This window comes from Lethenteron reissneri, chromosome 9 (genome assembly GCF_015708825.2).
Source record: "Lethenteron reissneri isolate LAM-NWPU_2019-01 chromosome 9, ASM1570882v1, whole genome shotgun sequence".
Classification (NCBI taxonomy): domain Eukaryota; kingdom Metazoa; phylum Chordata; class Hyperoartia; order Petromyzontiformes; family Petromyzontidae; genus Lethenteron; species Lethenteron reissneri.
In genome coordinates, this window is record NC_083787.1 from 6,095,825 (window position 1) to 6,118,049 (window position 22,225).

Below are 22,225 nucleotides of genomic sequence, written 5' to 3' on the forward strand. Positions count from 1 at the left end.
GACTTTACCGAAAAAACCCAAGGGCATTATTATTGTTGTGATTATGACAGACATTGTGACCCATGGGGAGATTGGAATTTTTTGTGATGAACTAATCGTGCACTGATTGAATGTATGTGATTGAGCGTGCATCAGAGAATTGGACTCCCTACAGAGGCAGCCAAGCCCCTTGTAGCGAAGCCAATTACATCACGGTGACTTTAAATTAAAATTGCAACCCAGGTGGGCCATCTTTTTGAATCGATGCTAAAATGCATGTGTCCTCTCTCACCGACTCCTGATCGACTCATTTGTGTACATTCACCAAGCGCATCAAGCTCCTCGGAGTTCCTTGACATCACTCTCGACTCCACCTTATCCTTTGGCAGCTGCACCAATCACATCATCAGATCTTGCAACTACCACCTCAGGTCCCGCCGTCATTTACGTCCACTCATCACCACAAAATCATCACCACAGATATTGCCGATACTGTAACGGGTCCCGCCTCAGACCATTACATTTCCGTTCTTGTTCGATCTTCATCGAGTAACCACAAGAAAGGCCGAAGGTTGCAACACCATCTCGCCCATATCGTCCTCTGCGCCTGTCATCCCCGGATAAGATTTCCCCGCCTCCCTCCACTGACTTCCGCCTGAAGATCCCTGGATTTGATCTTCCACGAATCTCACCGTCCACCCTGAACCGCATCCGCTGCACAAACCATGTCAGTTGTGGATACCTGATGCACAAATGAAAAATAAAAAAAAACTCTCCAGCGGCGTGCGACTGTGGTCGTCCAGAACAGGCCGTACAACGGCGCGACGACGCAATGCCCCGATCCACAAACACCAAGGAGACATCACGACGATACAACTCCGCTGCTCCGAATGCGATTGTCTTTCATGACCACCCGAATGTGACATTGTAGCGCTTGCTCTGCATCCACATCGGCCATACGAAAGAAGAAGAAGAAGACCGACTTCCCATCGCCAGCAGGGTCAGCTACAAGATCGTCCACCGCCTGTGCCACCGCGCCTCTGCTTTCGGTTGTCCACCCTGTCTGTCGCCGCTTCGCTGTCCCCCTGCACTACAGCTCATTGGAGAAGTGTCCGCAGCAGCGCGACTCGCAACCAGAGGTCGCAAACGGGTTTTGATTCCTTACCCGTACCCGGCCGCACCAGGGTCGCAAATGGATACCCGTTCTCTACCCGTACCCTACCCGAAATGAGTGACAAACGGTGACTCACCAGTGACTCACGGCCTACCCGTACCCGTACCCGGCCGCACCAGGGTCGCAAACAGGTACCCGTACCCGGCCGGGTACCGGTAGCCGGGTATCGGATAGGGTACGGTACGGGTATCGGGTACCCGGTTGCGACCTCTGCTCGCAACCCCTCCTCCTCCTCTTCCTCCTCCTCCTCTTCCTCGCTACACCAAGGAGCAGGGGCCGTAGTCACCCTGGCAGCCACCGCTGTCGCGCTGCTGTTGCTGCTGCTGCTCATTTGCTGCAGCAGCAGCAGCGTTCAATCCGCAACCGACTTTTAAGAGACACTTAAATGCCCCACGGCCTAATTTCGCCCGGCGTTCGAGCCGGGGGCAGGGCACAAGATGATCCAACACGAACGCAACTTTATCGTGAAGTTGTGACGCTATAAGGGACGTAGTCTGCCTTAGGGGAGATTGGCAAAGACAACAATTGTCTTGGTCATAATATTTATAAATGACGCGATCTAACCCAAAAACTTTATTATGAATAATATTGGTCGCGAATGCCTACGTGTTAAATCGTCTCGGTGTTTGCGTCGTAAACGGCCGAGGCGCAACGCTCATCTTTTCGCCGCCATGCCAACGGGTCATCTGTCATCCCGGCGACCCGGGGTTCCACTTCTTGTAAAAACAAAACCTCATTCTCCCTGGGCGCTCACATGGGTCGAACAAACTGAACCGCGCACTTGCACGCGCATTGCTTCCCGGTCCACTCTCGCGACGGCGCTCTGCTGCTGCTGCGGCGTGACGCGACCTCGCCACGCGTGTTTGGGAGCGCTAACGTTGTCACTTGCTCGTCGAACGCTCACACGTCGGGGAAAAGGCGAAAGTATCCGTGCACTTGCACTGTTTTTCTTCCTTGGTTTTTGTTGTTGTTGTTGTTAGATCACTGGCTCAGAAGAAGAAAAAAAATGGTAAAAGAAAACACGTTTTTCAATGCACACGCTTTTATTTGCACTCAAAAGTAGAATTTTTTTTATTTTCACCCCAAAAATTTATTAAATTTAATGTGCTGAATACAAGTGGGTGGCTTGTATGAAGAAAATGAAACATACCGAAGGGTAGCCAGCCACTTTTATTCAGCACATCCAATCTTGTTAATTTCTGGGGTGGAAATAATTTATTTTCTACTTTTGAGTGCAAATAAAAGTGAATAAGTAAACCCGTAAAAACAAAGTTTTTCACTATAAATCCTTTATATGCGTGGCGGCTAGAGTCCTCTCGTCCTCTGGCTTGAGATGGCTGCCACCTATGGGTCAGATGATTGTCTGCCACCATTAAGCAATTGGTAATTAAATATTTAATTTGTTTTCCCTAAACAGTGTAACATTTTGGGAATTTTTTTTTCACGAACATTAATTGTCTCGCACAACGAGTCTGTGTGCAAAATGTCAGCTCGATTGGATCACGGGAAGTGGGTTAAAAAACGACCGAAATATTTGCACGGTCGTAAGCAAGCAAGCAAGCACGCAAGCAAGCAAGCGAACTTAATATAAAGGATTTAAAAAGTAGAGCTACCACTTTCAATTGTGGGGACTTCTCACGCAACGCTGTATGACTGGCAGCCGCCAATTGGAGCAATAACATTAAAACGTGGACAATGTTTGTCAATTTGATTTGGTGTTGAACGTATTTGCTCAGCTTGTTACCTAACTCTTCTTTTTAAATCCTTTATATTAAGTTCGCTTGCTTGCTTGCTTGCGTGCTTGCGTGCTTGCTTGCTTGCTTACGACCGTGCAAATCTTTTGGTCGTTTTTTAACCCACTTCTCGTGATCCAATCGAGCTGACATTTTCCACACAGACTCGTTGTGCGTGACAATTAATTTTCGTGAATTTTTTTCCCCAAAATTTTACACTGTTTAGGGAAATTTTTTAAAATATTTAATTACCAATTGCTTAATGCTGGCAGACAATCATCTGACCCATAGGTGGCAGCCATCTCAAGCCAGAGGACGAGAGGACTCTAGCCGCCACGCATATAAAGGATTTAGAGTGAAAAACTTTGTTTTACGGGTTAATTTTTTACTACTCCCAGTATTCTCTGAAGGTATGCATCGCTGTGCTGTCATCATTAAAACATGTGGAAGGGGCCTTTAAAATGGTTCAACTCCATATACAAAATGAATCATGGCCTCAGACTGAGTGCTTTCATTTCAACCCTGCAACCCCCAAAGGCAACACTTATTCTCTCTCATGATTAAAGCAGCAAAAATGGTGGAACTTCTAAAAGTTCAAAGCCCGAGTGTGATTATTTTTAGCATCAGTGGCTACATTTTTTATTGATTTGTTAAACATGTATGACCGTACGTATGCGTACCAGATTTTATACGCGTGTACATTCTTATATGCGTATGATGACTATTTGAAAAGTTGAATGATTTGATCTGGTAGAATATCACACTACTCTACCTCACTGGCCTTCCTATGTGCCATTGCCCAAAACATCACCCAACATTGCTACGCGATCGGACTGTTGGACAATATTGTGTCCGTACTGTGTGTGTGTTGTGTATGTGTACTGTGTGTGTACTGTGTTGTGTGTGCGTACTGTGTGTACTGTGTGCTGTGTGTGTGCTGTGTGTGTTGTGTATGCGCACTGTGTGCGTACTGTGTTGTGTGCGTACTGTGTGTACTGTGTGTGTTGTGTATGTGTACTGTGTGCGTACGGTGTGTACTGTGTGTGCACTGTGTGTTGTGTATGTGTACTGTGTGCGTACGGTGTGTACTGTGTGTGTACTGTGTGTGTACTACTCGGCAGCCAGCTGTCTCCACGTGCGATTTCCCTTCGCGTGCCCTTTTTCTTGGAAAGCATCTACTACCGCGAACAGCGAGGGGAACCTGCAGTTGAACCTCACACACCGCGAGTTCTGGCTCACAGGCCACCCCGTGGTGTCATGGCCAGCACACTGCATTTTCAATAGAGGGCGCCAGTTCATCAGCAGGGCACGGCGCGGCAGTCAAAACAACGCCGCTGATTTCTTAAATCCGCCTCCGCTCTCACCGCCGCCGCCTCTATCCACCCAGCAGAGTAATGGGCCAACAACAACCACAAGTTGATCGATCGCCAGGTCACGTGTGTTGGGGTAAAGTGTGGGTACCACCCAGAACCGGCCCTAGACCTTTGGGGGCCCTAAGCAAAATTTGGTTGGAGGCCCCTTTGATGTATGATTTTTTTCACCCACTCGCTAGCAGTGACTCTAGGGGGCTCTCTGCTGGCCACGGGGCCCTTTGCAATTGCAAGGGTCGCTTAGTGGCTGGGCCGGCTCTGGTACCACCACCTCTTCCAAGACGCCTGGCCACCCCGGGAAAGCAGGCCAAATGTCTTCTCGAGGAGCTCCCTAGAGTGTGTGCCCTCTTGGGCGGCCCTTCTGCCAGCAGAGCACGCAATTGCACGGCTGCGCCTTCATACGTCAGAATCAGAATTTTTATTGATACTGGAGGAATCCGATGCGCTATGTTTCGCAGATGTCCAGTAGGGTCCGGGTCAAAATGTGGCACACGCAGCACAACAAAAATGATCGGAGTGCAAAGTATAGAAAAGGTCATTTACAAAATATATATTGTGATGGTCTTACACAAAGCATTCTCAGCAGCGGCTTTCAATGAAGACACGGCTAATGTTCACGCTGTGCGGCTTTCGGAATTATGATCGGACAATCACAACCACGAGGGTTTTTTTTTACTTCATTTGATTCGATAAAGGGCCAAATATATTCTGTTTTGGGACAGAGGCCGTCTTGTCGCTTGTTTTAATTGCTGAATGAACGTAGAAAATACTCCACCCTATTTTGTCCTCTCAAAAAACATTATCATAAGCAACGTGTGACCGTGCATGCAGAGTGTTAATTTAAGTGCTGCCGATGTTAAAATGAATTCCGTGCTCGCAAGCTCTATGCATACCTACTGATTATTTATTGATGCTCTCAGAAAGGCTGCATGCCAATCTCTGGTGCGATGAATTATGTCAAATTGCAAGCAGATGAAATTCAGCTCAATAGATTTGGGTGTAATGCAGCCACTAAATCTCCAATTACAAGATACGACCGGTGCTTTGAAACCCATTTCCCCGTGACAGCACTTAGGATCACTGTGAACTTGACCTCTGACTGTCTGACCCAAAAATCGATCTCATCGTGAGATGTTGTACGGCTGGACCATCCTTTAAAAGTGTCCGTTGAAATGGATCATTCGGCTCAAGCGATATCTTCGACAGGCACGATTGGGCACGAACATGTTGACAGAAAGACAATCTGAAAGTCTAACAGAACACGTGAGGATTCGGAAGCCCTAACGGGAACAGACACAGACATGAAGGCAATATCAATTGTTTGTGCCACGCTTTTGATGTAATTTCTGGGACACACACATCAGTTGGGTGACAAGCGAGCCTCACTATTTGAAATACGACATTTAAAGAGTGGCTACCAAGGCTAACTCGTGCTTCGTACACAATCACGTGAAAATAATTAGGAAAACTGCTGTACGTCACTCTAAGTCAATGAAGGGCACACACGAGTATTAACGTAACGTTTCGTTTTCTAAAGTATCGTCGTTCATGCAAATGGATTTCGACGTCACCAGAGAACCACACGCAAGCTGGAAGGCAGTCACGCAGTGAGTCGGTGCCAACAATTGCCAAAGCTCTGCAGTCCTGCATATATTAAGCTGTTTTATGCATGTGGGAGGAAACCGGAAACACCCGGGCAAAAACCCACTCGTGCTCGGGGGCAACGCTTTCTCTCCTGCAGAAGGGACGGATTATACTGGTAGGAACCACCTGGTTCCACCAGCCCACAGGGGATTATTGTGTCCGTCCGTCGTGCAGGGAAGGGCTGGGTGGGGAGGGGCTGGGTGGGCCTGGATGGGGAGGGGCTGGTCACCCCGTGGTGCCCTTATAAAACTCAACGTTTAACCTATTCACGCCAGCTTGTGCCCGCCCTCACAGTCGGCCATATTTGCGAATACACCACGCCGCCGTTGACCCTGGCCATTGACCGAGCAACCCAACGTTCCTACCAGCTCCCTCCGCAGGAATGTGTTGATAGTCTTCACTATTCTGTACCGTCTTCTCCTGGTAAGCCAGGCGAGGGCACCTCAACATCCAGGGGGGGCGATCTACCAACCGTCGCCTCCACAGCGCTGAATTAGAGACACGCACAGCCACAATCGTCCAATGAAAGTGTCGTGTATTTAAAAGTCGCACCAGAATGAACACGTTTTGTAATAAATTGAAAAATGTTAGCTTAACGTCCGAAAACCATTGGCCGTATATAATAGCATTTTTACACGGAAGTAGTGAAACAGTTCTGAAGATAGGCTTGCCTATGCGAATGCATTAACCTTTGAGCGCTGCGGCTGATGTGGTAAGCCTGAGGTATGTTGGAAGAGACTCGTTTGCGGTAAGTTGACGAATAGACATCGCCCTCCTGTTATCAATTTTAAAACAAAAGTCAGGCAAAGGAAGGCTGGGTGTGAGCATAGGCAGGTGGCTGCAATTAAAGTGTATGCTAAAAGACGTCATTCTAAAAAAAACAGGCCAAGGTGTGCGCCACTGTTAATAGAGACGAGTGAAGAGAATACTGTAATTAACGTGTAATAATAGCACGGGCACACGTGCTGAAATAATCCACCACTATTGTTATTAACAATGCCCTGTACTGCTGCGCGTAACGTGTAATCAGCACTGGGATCTGTCCACATCGCTCTCTTTTTAAATCCTTTATTAAATCCTATATATTAAGTTCGCTTGCTTGCGTGCAAATCTTTCGGTCGTTTTTTAACCCACTTCCCGTGATCCAATCGAGCTGACATTTTGCACACAGACTCGTTGTGCGAGACAATTAATGTTCGTGAAAATTTTTTAAATTTTTTTTACACTTTAGGGAAAACAAATTAAATATTTAATTACCAATTGCTTAATACTGGCAGACATTCATCTGACCCATAGGTGGCAGCCATCTCAAGTCAGAGGACGAGAAGACTCTAGCCGCCACGCATATAAAGAATTTATAGTGAAAAACTTTGTTTTTACGGGTTATACTTATTTTGTATTGCAGCATCACACTCCATAAACATCCACGAGCACTCCACTGCTAGATGAAGGCAAACACCGACCGCTGTTTGCCACGCTCCACGATTCCGCGATGCCACAGCAGAGGTCGCAACCGGGTACCCGATACCCGTACCCTACCCGATACCCGGCTACCCGTACCCGGCCGGGTACGGGTACGGGTACCCGTTTGCGACCCTGGTGCGGCCGGGTACGGGTACGGGTAGGCCGTGAGTCACTGGTGAGTAACCGTTTGTCACTCATTTCGGGTAGGGTACGGGTAGGGAACGGGTACCCGTAACCGGCTGGGTACGGGTACCCGTTCCCTACCTGTACCATCCATTTGCGACCCTGGTGCGGCCGGGTACGGGTAAGGAATCAAAACCCGTTTGTGACCTCTGTGCCACAGTCCACGTTGACGCCTGCACGCGAGCTCCTTGTTGCCCTCATCTCAACGGCGATCGACCTCTACTCCTTCAGCTGCCGTTCCATCACCAGTGTTGTCCGTCGACCATCAACCCTTCTGAGAAATATGCCCTGTATACTCTTAGTTCTTTCGGTAAAGTCACGTAGGTAAAAAATGAAATTAAAATTAATAAAAAAATAAAACAATAAAAATCACGACGTTTCGGAGGCAACACAAGTCTCTGTCATCATTTTTTTACCTACGTGACTTTACCGAAAGAACTAAGAGTATGAATCCTTGCAGTCACGAAAGCTTCAAATCTAAATATGCCCTGCCCAAGCACACTTACTACTCTCCTTCACGGCGAACGATCTCGTCAAGGAGCATAAACCATTGCGCGAAACTCCGGTCATCCGTGCAGCGGCTTTTTTGACTGGCCATCGAACAAAGATGGGCACTTGCATCACGCGCTTTCAGATGCGCTTCTGCGGCCGTCTGGAACGCTCTTCCTTCCGATATTAGGAAGCCACCGGAGCTGCGCACTTTTAAATAATCTATATGGAGACTCATTTGTTTAGAACAGCTGTTTGTGTTTGTCGTCCTTCCTCCACACTTCCGATTAGCACGAGTGTCGACCCACGGGAGGCCCGGGACCGGTTTAGATAATCGTCACCGATGTTGGCCGCGAGCTGGAATCGAACTCGGGTCGCCGGGTTCCTAGCTACACGACTGCTCTCCTCTAGGACATCAGATGCACACACACACACATGCTCATATGAAAGGGGAATCACCGTCTGCCTCTGCTCAACCTCTGAGCTTAAATCAAAACACAGTTCTCCGGTATATCCATTGTGTAGTGTGGTTCACTCTCCTGCAATGTACTGCTTGAGAGGTAATTACACACCTGCTCCATCTCAACTGTGTTTTTTTATGCATCTCACCACATGACGGGCAACACTATAACACTATATCAGCCGTGATTTATCCACTGCTGGATCAAGGCACCCCCCAAGTCGTTGCTACTCCTCACATTACCACAGTGCGGTGATCAGCAATCTAGCTTCTGCACTTGAGCTCATCTTATCGTACGTAAAGGGTGAATTACATCGACATGTCGACAAAAAAAGTTTTATTTCAACTTATCAAAGTACTGTGCAGCTGCAGACTTGCAGACTTGCAGCTGCTCGGTGCACATAAAATGGAGGAGGAAAACAGGTAAAATGTGAGGTTTTTCTTTTTTTAAATCCTTTATATTAAGTTCGCTTGCTTGCGTGCTTGCGTGATTGCTTGCTTGCTTAGGACCGTGCAAATCTTTCGGTCGTTTTTAAATCCTTTATATTAAGTTCGCTTGCTTGCTTGCTTGCGTGCTTGCGTGCTTGCTTGCTTGCTTAGGACCGTGCAAATCTTTCGGTCGTTTTTAACCCACTTCCCGTGATCCAATCGAGCTGACATTTTGCACATAGACTCGTTGTGCGAGACAATTAATGTTCGTGGAAATTTTTTTCCAAAATTTTACACTGTTTAGGGAAAACAAATTAAATATTTAATTACCAATTGCTTAATACTGGCAGACAATCATCTGACCCATAGGTGGCAGCCATCTCAAGCCAGAGGACGAGAGGACTCTAGCCGCCACGCATATAAAGGATTTATAGTAAAAAAACTTTGTTTTTACGCGTAAATTTTTTTTCCCTTTGCGTTAAGGATTTCAGGATTAACGTAACCATGACTCTGGCTTCAAATCCAGCCCGATCCATGCTGACGAAGCGGATCGCCCGCCCCTTTCACACACACAGCCGTGAGCGCCAGGATGAGTGTTTGTCGAAACAGGGACCGGAGAAAATGCCCTCACCTCAAACAGCTAACACGCTCATAAAGACCTCCTCGGGTACAGAGCACAGGCGCGCTTTGATTATATGGTTTCCCGGCAGGCAAAGGGCCTCTCTCTCTCTCTGTCAGACACGATTCCCCAACAACCACAATGTCTGAATCGGTGCTCGGCGCAAGCTCTTTAATGTAAACGACAAACGTCCAAAAAAACCCGCGCAGCGCGCTGACACAATGCCGTAGAGCGCAGCTGCCAATGTCACAGACAAAGGTTTGACGTTGCGACATCTTCCCGTTCCCCAGTGAACGAACGAAACGAGTCACGAAATGCCTCTGCCTTCTCTTCCCTGCCAATTCCTGTCGCCACGCAACAGCAAGAACACTCCAAAAAACAAAACCTTCAGGAAATTGCATTTGGAGAACGATCTTGACCGCACCGCGACTCATTTTTAAATTACAACGACAACATTTTTTTTCTTCCATCCGCTCCGATGTCTGGCGGTATCTTCGCCCGTCGCGTAGTTTTCTTTGGACAGGATTTGGACAGCGGCCTTTTGGAGCTCGTGGTTAATTTAGTGACGGACGGGGCATTGGCGAGGTCTTGTTACGGGCCGTTCACCTTTCTTTCCTGCATTGCACGAGGGGGTGGGGGGGAGGTGTGTGCGGAGGGGGTGCTTCTCCCCCGGTGTGTTTTGCTGCTGAACGCTCACTTTACACGCCCCACGTCTCTTGCACGGGCAGGGAACTACTGCTCTACGGTATATAATCATTATTGGGGAAAAACGTGGCGCTGGGTGTTTCCATTGCACGAGTGGACATTGCGCTCTTGAACGCCTGAGCAAGCTGTCTTGTCGTCATGCCACCCGACTTGTCTCGGGCGACTGAGCTGCTAATAAATGGAACATTTTGAGAGAACGTTTTAAAAAAAGAAATTCGCTGCTGGTAGGTTTTGTTGTCACAGCCACAGGTGGATAGTATTTATGGAGGTAGGATTATTCACCACCAATTCCAACATACGGTGCTGTATTGTACGTTGAATTTCTTTCGCACAGTAGGTGCTAATCGGAAGTCACGATTCGAGGTCAAGTTTTATTTTTTACCTTTTCCGGCTACTGCGTAAAGTGTTCATGTATTAGTTCGGTCCATTCATCCATTTGTCTGCCTGCATGCCTGTCTGAATGAGGGGGGAGGGGGTGTAAGAACAAGAGAGCAATGGGAATAAATACCGGGCTGTCAGACGCGTGGCGCCTCGTACCTCGTGCCCTGCTTCATGACCGCTTCCGCTGGGCCCTGCGCTGTATGGGATTCATGAGCACCCGCCGAACCACGATAGATGCCCAAAGCTTTCCTGTTCCTTCTTTTTTCATGCTTTCCAACTCTGTCTGTTTGTCTGTCTATAACGGGGGCCCCTACAATAACTCTTTTTAACACGATCCCAAAATTGATTAGACTTTAGGAATAATGTTGGGCTGCATGTAGGGAATTGCTCTACGGATACCAGCCAAATTCACGAAATGACTGCCTAGACATTGGAGACACAAACAACCACAGATCTAAAAGGACACGGTCTTAGCATCCCGATGCTGCCCGTTGTGGCGTGCCCTCCCCCGCTAAGTCGCTGTCCAAGCCCTGAGGTCTCATCGCAGCGTGTGGACTTGCTGCTTCCAGCGCACCAGGCGTGAGTCCCTACCATTATTGTCGCTTCAAAATACTTCCGAGGACAAACATACAATTCGGTACGTGATAATTGGTTTTTTATCCTTCTATCTGGCAACAAAACTGACACCTTTTTTACAAGGAGTCATGTTTGCATAGACCACAATACCTGCAGTCATAATGCAAACAAAAAACATAACTCTGATAATGTATGCACTGTCCTTTAAGTTGATTGGTCCACACCCGAGGCAGCTTTTCTTAGAGCCTAGTCTCACATGGGTTGGACCAGATGACGCCAAAAGGCGCACAACTCAAAGACAATGCACCATCAGAGTATGAGAGTTCGGGGTAAGCATTTACACCATTGGAACCTCATTTGCCAGTAAAAAATATGTTAATTGTTTTTTTACCCTTCTATCTGGCAACAAAACTGACACCTTTTTTACAAGGAGTCATGTTTGCATAGACCACAATACCTGCAGTCAAAATGCAAACAAAAAACATAACTCTGATAATGTATGCACTGTCCTGTATGCAAGTTGGGACGTGTTAACATCATCCATGCGTATCCACGATTTATTTACTTACTAAAATTGCCTTCATTGTAGTGGCTACGAAGAAAGTGGCCGCGGCGGGGGGGGGGGGGGTCACGTGATTAATTTATCAAAGAACATGTTTGAATCGAACAAAAAATTGTGCTGCACTCACGCGATTCAATGCACGTGCCTCGAGGTTAATAATCAATAGCAATCGATTAATCAACAAAACGATAAACCTCGAATAGACAATGGGAGGCAAAATAAAATCGAAGATAATTTTCACTGATCATGTCCCTGCATGTATACGTCACATGATATGCTGTATAAAGAAAAGTAAAACAATATAATACTTAACAAATATGTTTCAAACTGAACGCGATGTATCAAGTCTCGCACTCGCAGCCCAGGAATCCGATCGCTCCAATTGAACGCGTGACCACGCTATTTGAACAGCTGATCTGTCTTGAGCCCAATATCACGCTGTGCTGTAATTGTGCACCGGCTGTATAACATCCGTGCTTCACTTGATCCATGTTACACGAAAGTGCTGGCATGCACACGCGCCTGTTGTTTGCTGGGCGGAAATTGTCCCACTGACACAAACACGCACCTGTGTCTGCCACAAAGGGTGCGCACACGCACGATGTGCACGCGTTAGTGTGTTCACGTGAGTGTGCGCAAACACGTCAGGATCCACAGAGGTGCACAAGACAAAGATCCCCCGTGTAGCCTTTAATGGACCGTTGGGGAAAGTGCTGTAAACGAGCGCCTATGAAGACCGAACCTCCGATTAGCACAGTTGGCTGCATACGGTGCGAAAGAAGTTCAACATATATACTGTACGCGATGGGGTTGAGGTGACCAGCGCCACGCCCCGGTCGAGTTTGTCTCCCCAGTACTAATGTTCACACTCCGCACTCATTTAAGGCCGAGTCGACCTAGGGGAGGCTCAGGACTGATTCAGATAAGTGTCGCCGATGTTGGCTGTGGGCGGGAATCGAATTCGGGTTGCCAAGTTCGTAGCGCAGTGCGCTAACCACTACATTCCCGGTACCCACAAATGTGCACAAACACATACATCGTCATATTGAAGCCCATTCAAATAGTTTTTGTAAGGGAGACCTAGTAAATGTTATTTACATATCAGAAACTAAGCCGCTATACAGCCAAATCGATCAAGACAAACATGCTTATATAGTTTCGATTTAAAGCTTTCGTGACTGCGGGGATTCATCTTCTTGGTTCTTTCGGTAAAGTCACGTAGAAGGGAAATAATAAAATAATACAAATAAAACAATAAAATAAAAATTCTCACGACGTTTCGGCCACAACACAAGCAGCCGTCCTCAGGTGAAGAAACAGAGGCGCTCTCCTCCCCCCGACCCAGCTTAAATATACGCTGCCAAGCTTGGCGGTGTTCATTGGGACGCTGTCTTTCCGACAGCTCTGTTTCTTCACCTGAGGACGGCTGCTTCTGTTGTGGCCGAAACGTCGTGAGAATTTGTATTTTATTATGTTTTATTTGTATTATTTTATTATTTCCTTTCTACGTGACTTTACCGAAAGAACCACGAAGATGCTTATATAGTGATTGGTTGTAATTAGCGAGCACCTATTAAGGGCAGCATGCCACTTGATGTCAAGTGGGCTAGAGCAGGACATGCCGCTTCTAGGGATGACGGTCGATAATGTAAGCATTATAATGGAGTGGCAGGCAAAGAACAGAATGCCCCCGAAAGGACATCCAAGAAGGAGATGGAGCTACGATATCAGCCGGTGTGCAGGTGGCACGTGGATTATATTACGCCGCAGGATCGCGAGTTGGTAGGACCTTCATCCAGCATGGGATTGACCGTAGCTGATGATAATGACACATGATGAGGTGGGTGGGTGGTGGTGGAGAAAGCTTTTTGCACGATGGGCTGTTTGTCTCGCCGTCGGAGGTATGAACGGAAGAGAGAGAGAGAGCACTGCATCAGATGATAATCATGGTCGAGCAGACTGAACTAGTTAGTGGCAGCTCAGACCAGGCTCAAATATCAGATGGCCACTCGTGATGTTCTAATTTGCCAGGCATTGAACCCAGGCTGATGGGATGGTAACAACAACCGGCATCCGCCACTAAGTGATGGAAATATCACCAGAACGCATGTGCCAGGCTAGGTGCACATTAAAACCACGTGTGCACACGCACAAACGAACGTACAAATCACATTAATATTAAAACAGTCCAACTAATTCAAATCCATAGTCGTTCTAGAAGAAAAAAAGCTGCCTCATATACAAATAGGAATGAAGGGTAGAAATTATCCTTGTTTTCATTTATTCTACATTTGTAGAACCATACCGACCGTCCCATGTGTAAACGGCACATCTGTAATGCAGTGTATGGCAGCAAAATTGGGGCTACTTCGCGAGGATTTAGAGTGCAACAATATTATCAGTGCTACTGTAATTGTGGTAATGTGCTAAAGTGGCCAGTGAAAAGGCTTTGGTCACATTTGAAAGGAAGCGAGTTATCCTACCTGTTCTCCTCCACTCCATGTGTTGTTCGTGTGCTGTGGTTGTATCTGCAGCTGTCCCAGCTGATGGAACGGAGGTATCCGTGTGCAAGGAACCACGGAGAAGAGGTTCACTCAACGGTGGAAGATGCCCGGATATGCGGGGCACAACCAGCTGATTTACAGCAATCCAACACCACACACACACACAGAGGACCTCTCAATAATGGGAGATATACGGGCTAGAACTGGTGTGGAGTGAATTCAGTCTATTGACAACAATTGCAATCAACCACTTTATTTCATGGTCTATATCTCTGCCCCCCCCCCCCTCAACCTTTATAAATGGCTGTCTCAACATCCTGCCTCCTGTTCTTATGTTTTTTCGGTAAAGTCACGTAGGTAAAAAATAAAAATTAATAAAAAACATTTTATTTTACTTTAATTAATTTAATTTTTTTACCTACGTGACTTTACCGAAAAAACCCAAGAATATGAATCCTTGCAGTCACGAAGGCTTCAAATCTAGAATACTGCCTCCTGAAGGCGAGAAACCCCCAAGAAGCCACGCCCAGCGAGGCCCAGCTCATGATGCTGATGACGTGTGACCAAGCCCCACCCATTACCTCCCGTCTCGCGGCACATATAGAAACAGAGGTGAGATTTTATCCTCAAAACTATGTTCGTGTTGTCCGCTTAGTCGAGCAATTGAACGATAGTTTAACGCGTAGGCTTTCGCGACCAATATTATCTGTAATATTGGTTAAACCCGCCACCACTAGAGTGGTGGCGGGTTTAACGACACATTTATATTTACGCGATCTACCACAAAAACAACATCTATTATGGATAATTGAACGATACTTGATAGACACGTGTTTTAATTAATAAATCGGATAGCCCAGCTTTAGCACAGACATAAGCAGGTGCAACCAACTGATACACAGCAAGACATTAAACACACGGATAGACCTTTATACAATTTGATGTCATTTGTTGAACCAGATTGGAAATAGTGACATTTGATGGTATGTTTTGTGAGCGAGACACTGATAGGCCCTGCTAAGTAGACAGGAACACAGTAAGTTAACAATGAAGGTTTTACATTTTAGTCTTCAATTGTGACACCGGTAGACAATCGTCAGTGTAATATTGAACGTCCGCTTTTTAAATCCTTTATATTAAGTTCACTTGCTTGCTTGCGCGCTTGCTTGCTTGCGACCATGCAAATCTTTCGGTCGTTTTTTAACCCACTTCCCGTGATCCAATCGAGCTGACATTTTCCACACAGACTCGTTGTGCGTGACAATTAATTTTCGTGAATTTTTTTCCCAAAATTTTACACTTTTCAGGAAAAAAAAGAGATTTAATTACCAATTGCTTAATGGTGACAGGCAATCATCTGACCCATAGGTGGCAGCCATTTCAAGCCAGAGGACGAGATGACTCTAGCCGCCACGCATATAAAGGATTTATAGTGAAAAACTTTGTTTTTACGGGTTAATTTTTTACATTCCACGGTAAAGGTGCAGCCCTGCAATTGCCCGCTCACGTCACTGCTGGTAGAAGGGCCTCCACTAAAGGGGAGCTCTAGAGAGCTCCTCTAGAGGGTGTTTGGTCTACTATTCCACATTGCGGGCCATTATTAATTATTTTCTATTACCGAATTTACCGAGTGTCTGTTGTGGGAATCCCTGCACGTGTGCAGAATAGATATCAGAATCAGAATCTGTATTTATACTGGAGGAATCCTATGAGTTATGAAGCGCTTCTGTACAGATGTGTAAACTATACCAACACCCGACCCGCAACACAGCTCCCTTTACAATGGCATAAAGGAAACACTTGCGCAATACTTCACACATAAACTCCATCGTATATTCTTTCACAGACTTGGGACAAAGTGCCGTTCGCGAGCACCGACTAAGGCAGACACGGCACACAAGGTTTGTGGTTGGCCGACACTACGTCTGGCCGCCTTTGTCTTCCGAGTGCTCGTGTTTAGACACCGAACCAGATACTAACGTGAATGCTGAGTTGACCTAGAAGAGGCCCATGACCGGTTCAGATATTCGTCACTGATGTTGGCCGAGTGAGAATCAAACCCGGTTACGCGTCACGTTAGTAGCGCAATGCCCGAACAACTGCACCACCATTCCACCCAGTATGTACAACACTAAATAGCACACAAACAAGGCACGCACATTCAGTATATTAATGCAAAATAACTCGCTATCAACAATCCAGATGTATATTACAATCCAGATGTATATGCACTGTCACATTTAACATGCTTTATTGTGTCTAGAACGAAGCCCAACGCAAAGCGTAATATAAACACACTACAATGCAATGCTATACCGTACTAATACACATGTAACATGATGTTGTGTCTATTTAACACGACCCACTATGGTGGCTACAGCAAACAACATACATACAGAGCATGCAAGCACATTTACAATAACCCCCTTCACGTAATTCACAAGCAAAACACTACATCCAACACATTTGCAATAAAACCCGTCACATACTTCACAAGCAAAAAACTACATCCAACACATTTGCAACACAGCCCGTACACAAAGCCACAGATCCCCCATATAGCCCTAACATACTCTAGGGACAAGTGCTGTTCGTGAGCACCTTTGAAGACCGGTACGACACACGAGGGGGTGGGTTGGCAGCACCACGCCCGACCGTCTTAATCTCCCCAGTGGCGATGTTTACACACCTCACCAGGTACTCATTTGGGGCTAAGTCGACCTAGATGGAGGCCCAGAACCGGTTCAGACAATCGTCACTGGTGTTGGCCGTGAGCGGGTATCGAATTCGGGCAACCGGATTCGTAGCGCAGCGCGCTAACCACTGCGCCACCGCTCTGCATGCACATGCAACACATTTGCTAGACAGTCATGAATGGCCATACGGACATTACATATGCAACATATACAGACTATGATATCGCCCATAGACATACAATTATTCTACACACAAACTATACATTAAAGCACAACGCATGCACAATGTCTACACGTACAGATGCTATACATAAATGCAAACACATTCGCGACACAACTAATTTACTATATATTTACATGCAGACATGACACAATAGATAAAGACAATACACATGTACAATTACACCAAATAATACATAAATACAACTCAGTACATGTTATGTATCCACATAGAGATGTTATACATACATATGCAGAAATACATTAGCAACACAAACCAAATACTACGTATGAAAATCCAGATATACACATACTTATACCATATTAACATCATATCCTATACACCAAGTAGGTACAGACACTACACAATTACTTTCATGCATACGTAGCCACTGCGCATACATACCACCACAACATATTTTTGTTACCACAGCATGTACAATGTATTCACACGCAGACATGACTCTTACATAAAACACATTAGCAACACAACCTGTACACAATAGTATGCACGGACACTGCACGTAAAATGAATGCAGTGCATACACACACACTCCACACACGCGCAACACACTATCAATAGAACACATCCGCAATGCACGCACCATGCAGCCTCTCTACTCACGAAGCAACTGAATAAGGAGCAATCAACAACAGTGAGCAGTGAGTAGCAAAGCGGCAACGCAGAGGGAATGTTGCACACTCATTTGTCTCCATCCCTCGCAACCCCATGCCCTGAATGATGCGGATGCACCCAGTGGCAAACGTTAGGAATGTGAATCGGCGATGGAAGGGAAACAATAAACTTACGGATATCGCGCAGTCATGGACAAGAGCTCCGTCTCTTTAAATGCCTCCTTCGCGTTGCCGAGGCAACGGGTGCTGCTGTCACCTGCCTCCTATACTGCCATTCCCTCTCCTGTCGTCTACTCCCCACCCCTGCTGTCTACTCCACTACCCTGCATCCTACTCTCCTCCCCTGCCTCCCATTCCCCTCCCCTTCTTCCTACTCCCCTCCCTCATTCATACAGGTTCTCCCCTTCCCTGCCGCCTATCCGCACACATACGCTCGTGTTCTTCGCTAATTTTCAGGGGGGTGGGGTGGGGTGGGCATTTTCACAGATAAGTCATCAGTGCGTGAGGGCCCGCCACACATTTTAAACAATTGCGGATTGACAGCACAATTATGACTGGGGGGGGGGGGGGGGTGTTTTCACGTGTCGTGTATTGTCAGGATCGCGGGCCTTGCAATGAAGACCACTGCCTTATCTCTTTTATTCGCATCCCCTTTCTCTTCCATTCCACTGCCTCTCACCCTCTGCGAGATATCACACCTGTTGCGTGCATACACACAAAGCGTGATGTTTATTAATAAGTAGATGCGAGCCCACCGCCTGTGACTAAATTAGCCGTAATGCCCTCCATCCCATCAGTTGTTTTAGCTTGGCTAGTGCTTGAATGGGTGATTACCGTGTTAGGTTGTAGCGGGGCTGGGTTGTAGTACAGCAACATACACTGTTGTACAGTACTGTGCATTGACCCGCACTAACGAGCATGGTGAAGTATGGTCAATTAATTAACACGACGCGCACGGTGCCCGGAGGTCATCACCCAGCAGTGGAGTGACAAATGCGACTCCACACGTGCATTGTACAACACTTTCTGTATGCCACTGTAATCCACAGCTGTTAATCACGTGAACGTCAATGTATGCCACGTGTGCTATTGTGATACAGTATTTGCCATGATGACTCGCAGTCATTGTGCATTGTCTGCTAACAAATGAGGCAATTAAATGAGGCTTAACACAAACATCCACTATACATAATGTAGTTTGACTGCAGACACGTTTAACATTCTAAATACTTTATAAAAAGTGGCACGGAATAATTCAGAAAGTCGTTGCGGTATGTTTAACATTTACAAGTGTGGTAAAGGCACCTGCACACGCAGCCAATGAAAATGCAATTACAATTAAGCTGCCAAAAATTGTGTAAATGCTGCCAATACAATACAGAATATAAGATTGTTATTGCCTTAACAGGTTTAAACATTATATTTTAACACGCCGAATATTGCCGTGATGGATAGTACAGACAAGTAGCATTGCTGACAGTACAGAAGATACAGCAGTTTCAAAATAACATAGGGTACAAGCACAATAGACGAAATAAAATGAGACAGACGATACAAAGATGACCATCACAAATTAAAGACGTAAAAATTAAGGGTACCAACGAGACGGAACACAAATAACACAGAACAGATATTCGATGTAACAAATTATACAGATAGTTACAGACATTACAAAGACAGTACAAACAAAACAAAAAATAACCTATTCCAAAATCGTGACATGAATCGCAACAACTCGTGGCGGAAATGGCGGAGAGATGGGTATTCATTATTACACTGGATATCGTTTAACCATATAACACGATGTATTGAGTCAACCGATAATTATTGTCGTAATGAACATCTCTTTATTAATCCACTGCTGGATGAAGTCCTCCCCACGCTGTGCTGGCTGACCCTACTTCACCATGCTGATCAATGAGGGCTGATGAAGGGGGGTGTCCAGGACCGATTGTGATATCACTTGCCATTGATGTTCGCGTTGTCTAGGATTCAAGCTCGGGTCGCCGGGTTCATAGCGCAGTGTATTAACCACTGTGCCACCTCCACACCTAAATTAATCAATACCTTTATTCAAAGGCGATGACAGCCATTGATACGAAACGTCAATTTTGCAAAGGTAGTCTGGGTTACAAAAGGAGGAACATGCCAATGAAGTATTGTACAAGATACAACCAAAGAAAAAAAAGACCCAATCACAAGACGCAGAGAAAAACATTTAAAAAATCAACTAAGGTGCAAAAAGTAATTTCAGATGTACACACATTACATTTAGAATGCATTAGTGCAAATTACACAGTGAATATTACAAAAGCATGCAGTGTAGATCATAACACGTGCATTCATTTTGTCAGACAGGATATAGCAGCCCATTAAATTCATGGTTTATAGATGCAAAGCAAATGTCATATTGTTGCATGCATGTACACCACCATGTTCATATATTGCAGCCTTTTGTCAATCCGCTGCTTGATGACGGGCCTCCCATAGTTGGGTTATTTAACCATGCTTTCTAGTTTCTGCTTTGGAAAGCTTCTTTCCTCCAATTCCATAAATGTACCATTTGAATATAGTTTGAATGTTATATCTTAGAATAATATATAACGCTTTTATGTGCGCGAGTCGATGCAGGAATTGCAACCCTTATAATCGAGTGTTTCATCCCTAATGCAATGGCCACGCTTCCTCTGAAAGGGTTCATTTGATTAAAGTTTTTAACTGCCACAATCACATTTTAAACTATACAAAGTTACATCATGTTTGCGATCATAAGAATCTCCCGAAATACGCGACATTTTAGCTTCCAGTACTTTGGAAACTATGTTATATACATATACATTGCACTTCAGATACGAACAACAGTCAGCTCGCTCATTCCAATGGGAAACGAATCGAATACGTTACACAAAGAAGCCTAACTGTTGATGAGACCCAGAATGTGGAAGCGAGTCCAGAGTTTTCTCGCTTAAACACGGGCTCCTTGATATTCATCTGGGATGCAAATAGGCTGATGGACTATAACATGTTTTATGTATATGGGGAGACACACAGCTGAGTTTTCTCATACATTATATTTTACAATGTTTCTCATGCTGCGTTGGCAGTGGTGCCACAATCACAAATAACAAAGAACTCAACACATTCGTCAATAATACACGTGGAACCAGAGAGAAGAGTCATTGCCCGAAACGTCGCCAATTATAAACGTATATATAGACTAGTTGGTCATAATGCGTTGGCAATAGTGCACAAGCACACAAACTTAAAACATTATCCTTCTTCATCACACACACATAGGACAGAGATATAGAGTGGCTAAGAGTTATGTATAATAACGAAGGATCATTGCTCGAAACGTCACCTGTTATATCTTTTTTTCTTCAGGGCTTGCAATGTTATTGACTAATATATTGAGGATTCAATCTTGATTTGAAGCTTTCGTGACTGCAGGAATCCATACTCTTTGGTTCCTTTCGGTAAAGTCACCTAGGTAGATAGATATTTTATTATTATTATTTTACCCACGTGACTTTACCGAAAGAACCAAAGAGTTGATTGAGAGATTCGCTTTCAATGGATTCAGCACCATGGACAGCTCATAAGGGCGTGAAGCACCTAGGCCCCGCCTATTTCAAAACGACGTCACCCGCCTTCCACGTGACGATTCCCATAGCAACGGCGCGGGGTGACATGGAGGCGGCGTGCGTGACAACGCACAAGTTCGTGAGGCGCGAGCCTGACTCTCTGCCGGGTTCGGTGCCCCAATCGCGGCGGCGCTTCCAGGCCGACCCGGTCCTCACCGCCGCGGCCTACGTGCTCAACTTGGGGCGCGCACTTCGCGACAGACGGCCGCACGATACCGTGGCCGGGGTGAGGGGTCACGTTGAGATATATCTATATGTCGTGACATTTCACTCGTTATTAAAATTACATTTAACATGTTTGTACGTTTTGGTGTAAAAAAAATCTGTCACGTATACAATTGATAAAAGCGGTTTTTGTTTATATTATTGGTGCATAATATATATAGAAAGTTTACAGTATTTGTCAGTTCAATAATAGTTGAGTCATGTATGTTGGCACCGTACGTAGCCAACTGTGCTAATCGGAGGTACGAATCATTATTGTTCCTCTGCTGGGTGGAAGCCTTGAACGCCGAGTTGTTGTTACTGGAGGTTGTGTTGACGACACGTGAGGGCTGTGTCGTGGCTCAGTGGTGGCGCGTTCGCCGCTTGCTGCAAGAGGCTCACGGTTCAGAGTTTTTAGTTTATTTTGCATTTGTTACATAGCTGGCAAACCATTATCAGTGCCCTACCTTGTTACAGACAAATTCAGACCTTATTGGTCACCCCGTGCCCTACAAAATATCAACGTTCATCCTACAAAATCCCATCACAAGGGA

General features: G+C 45.8%; 2 protein-coding genes across 6 annotated transcripts in view; one reads left to right on the plus strand and one right to left on the minus strand.

The window, feature by feature from the left end:
* The window catches only part of SMPD3 (sphingomyelin phosphodiesterase 3), a 99,154-nt gene extending 77,866 nt beyond the window's left edge, over positions 1-21,288 (minus strand). The window contains exon 1 of one of the 5 annotated variants that reach the window (XM_061548772.1): positions 21,185-21,288. The gene's annotated coding sequence lies outside the window, so the exon portion shown is untranslated. Of the gene's footprint in view, positions 1-14,251; positions 14,376-17,792; positions 17,942-17,997; positions 18,136-21,184 lie in introns of those variants that run through there. The other 4 variants (XM_061548768.1, XM_061548769.1, XM_061548770.1 and 1 more) reach the window with 4 other exon arrangements.
* Positions 21,289-21,501: 213 nt separating this feature from the next.
* LOC133340484 (uncharacterized) overlaps positions 21,502-22,225 on the plus strand; it is a 63,315-nt gene continuing 62,591 nt past the window's right edge. Inside the window, exon 1 of the mRNA XM_061548774.1 lies at positions 21,502-21,693. Coding sequence (XP_061404758.1) covers positions 21,514-21,693 — 180 coding nt within the window. The 5' untranslated portion in view covers positions 21,502-21,513. The remainder of the gene's footprint in view (positions 21,694-22,225) is intronic.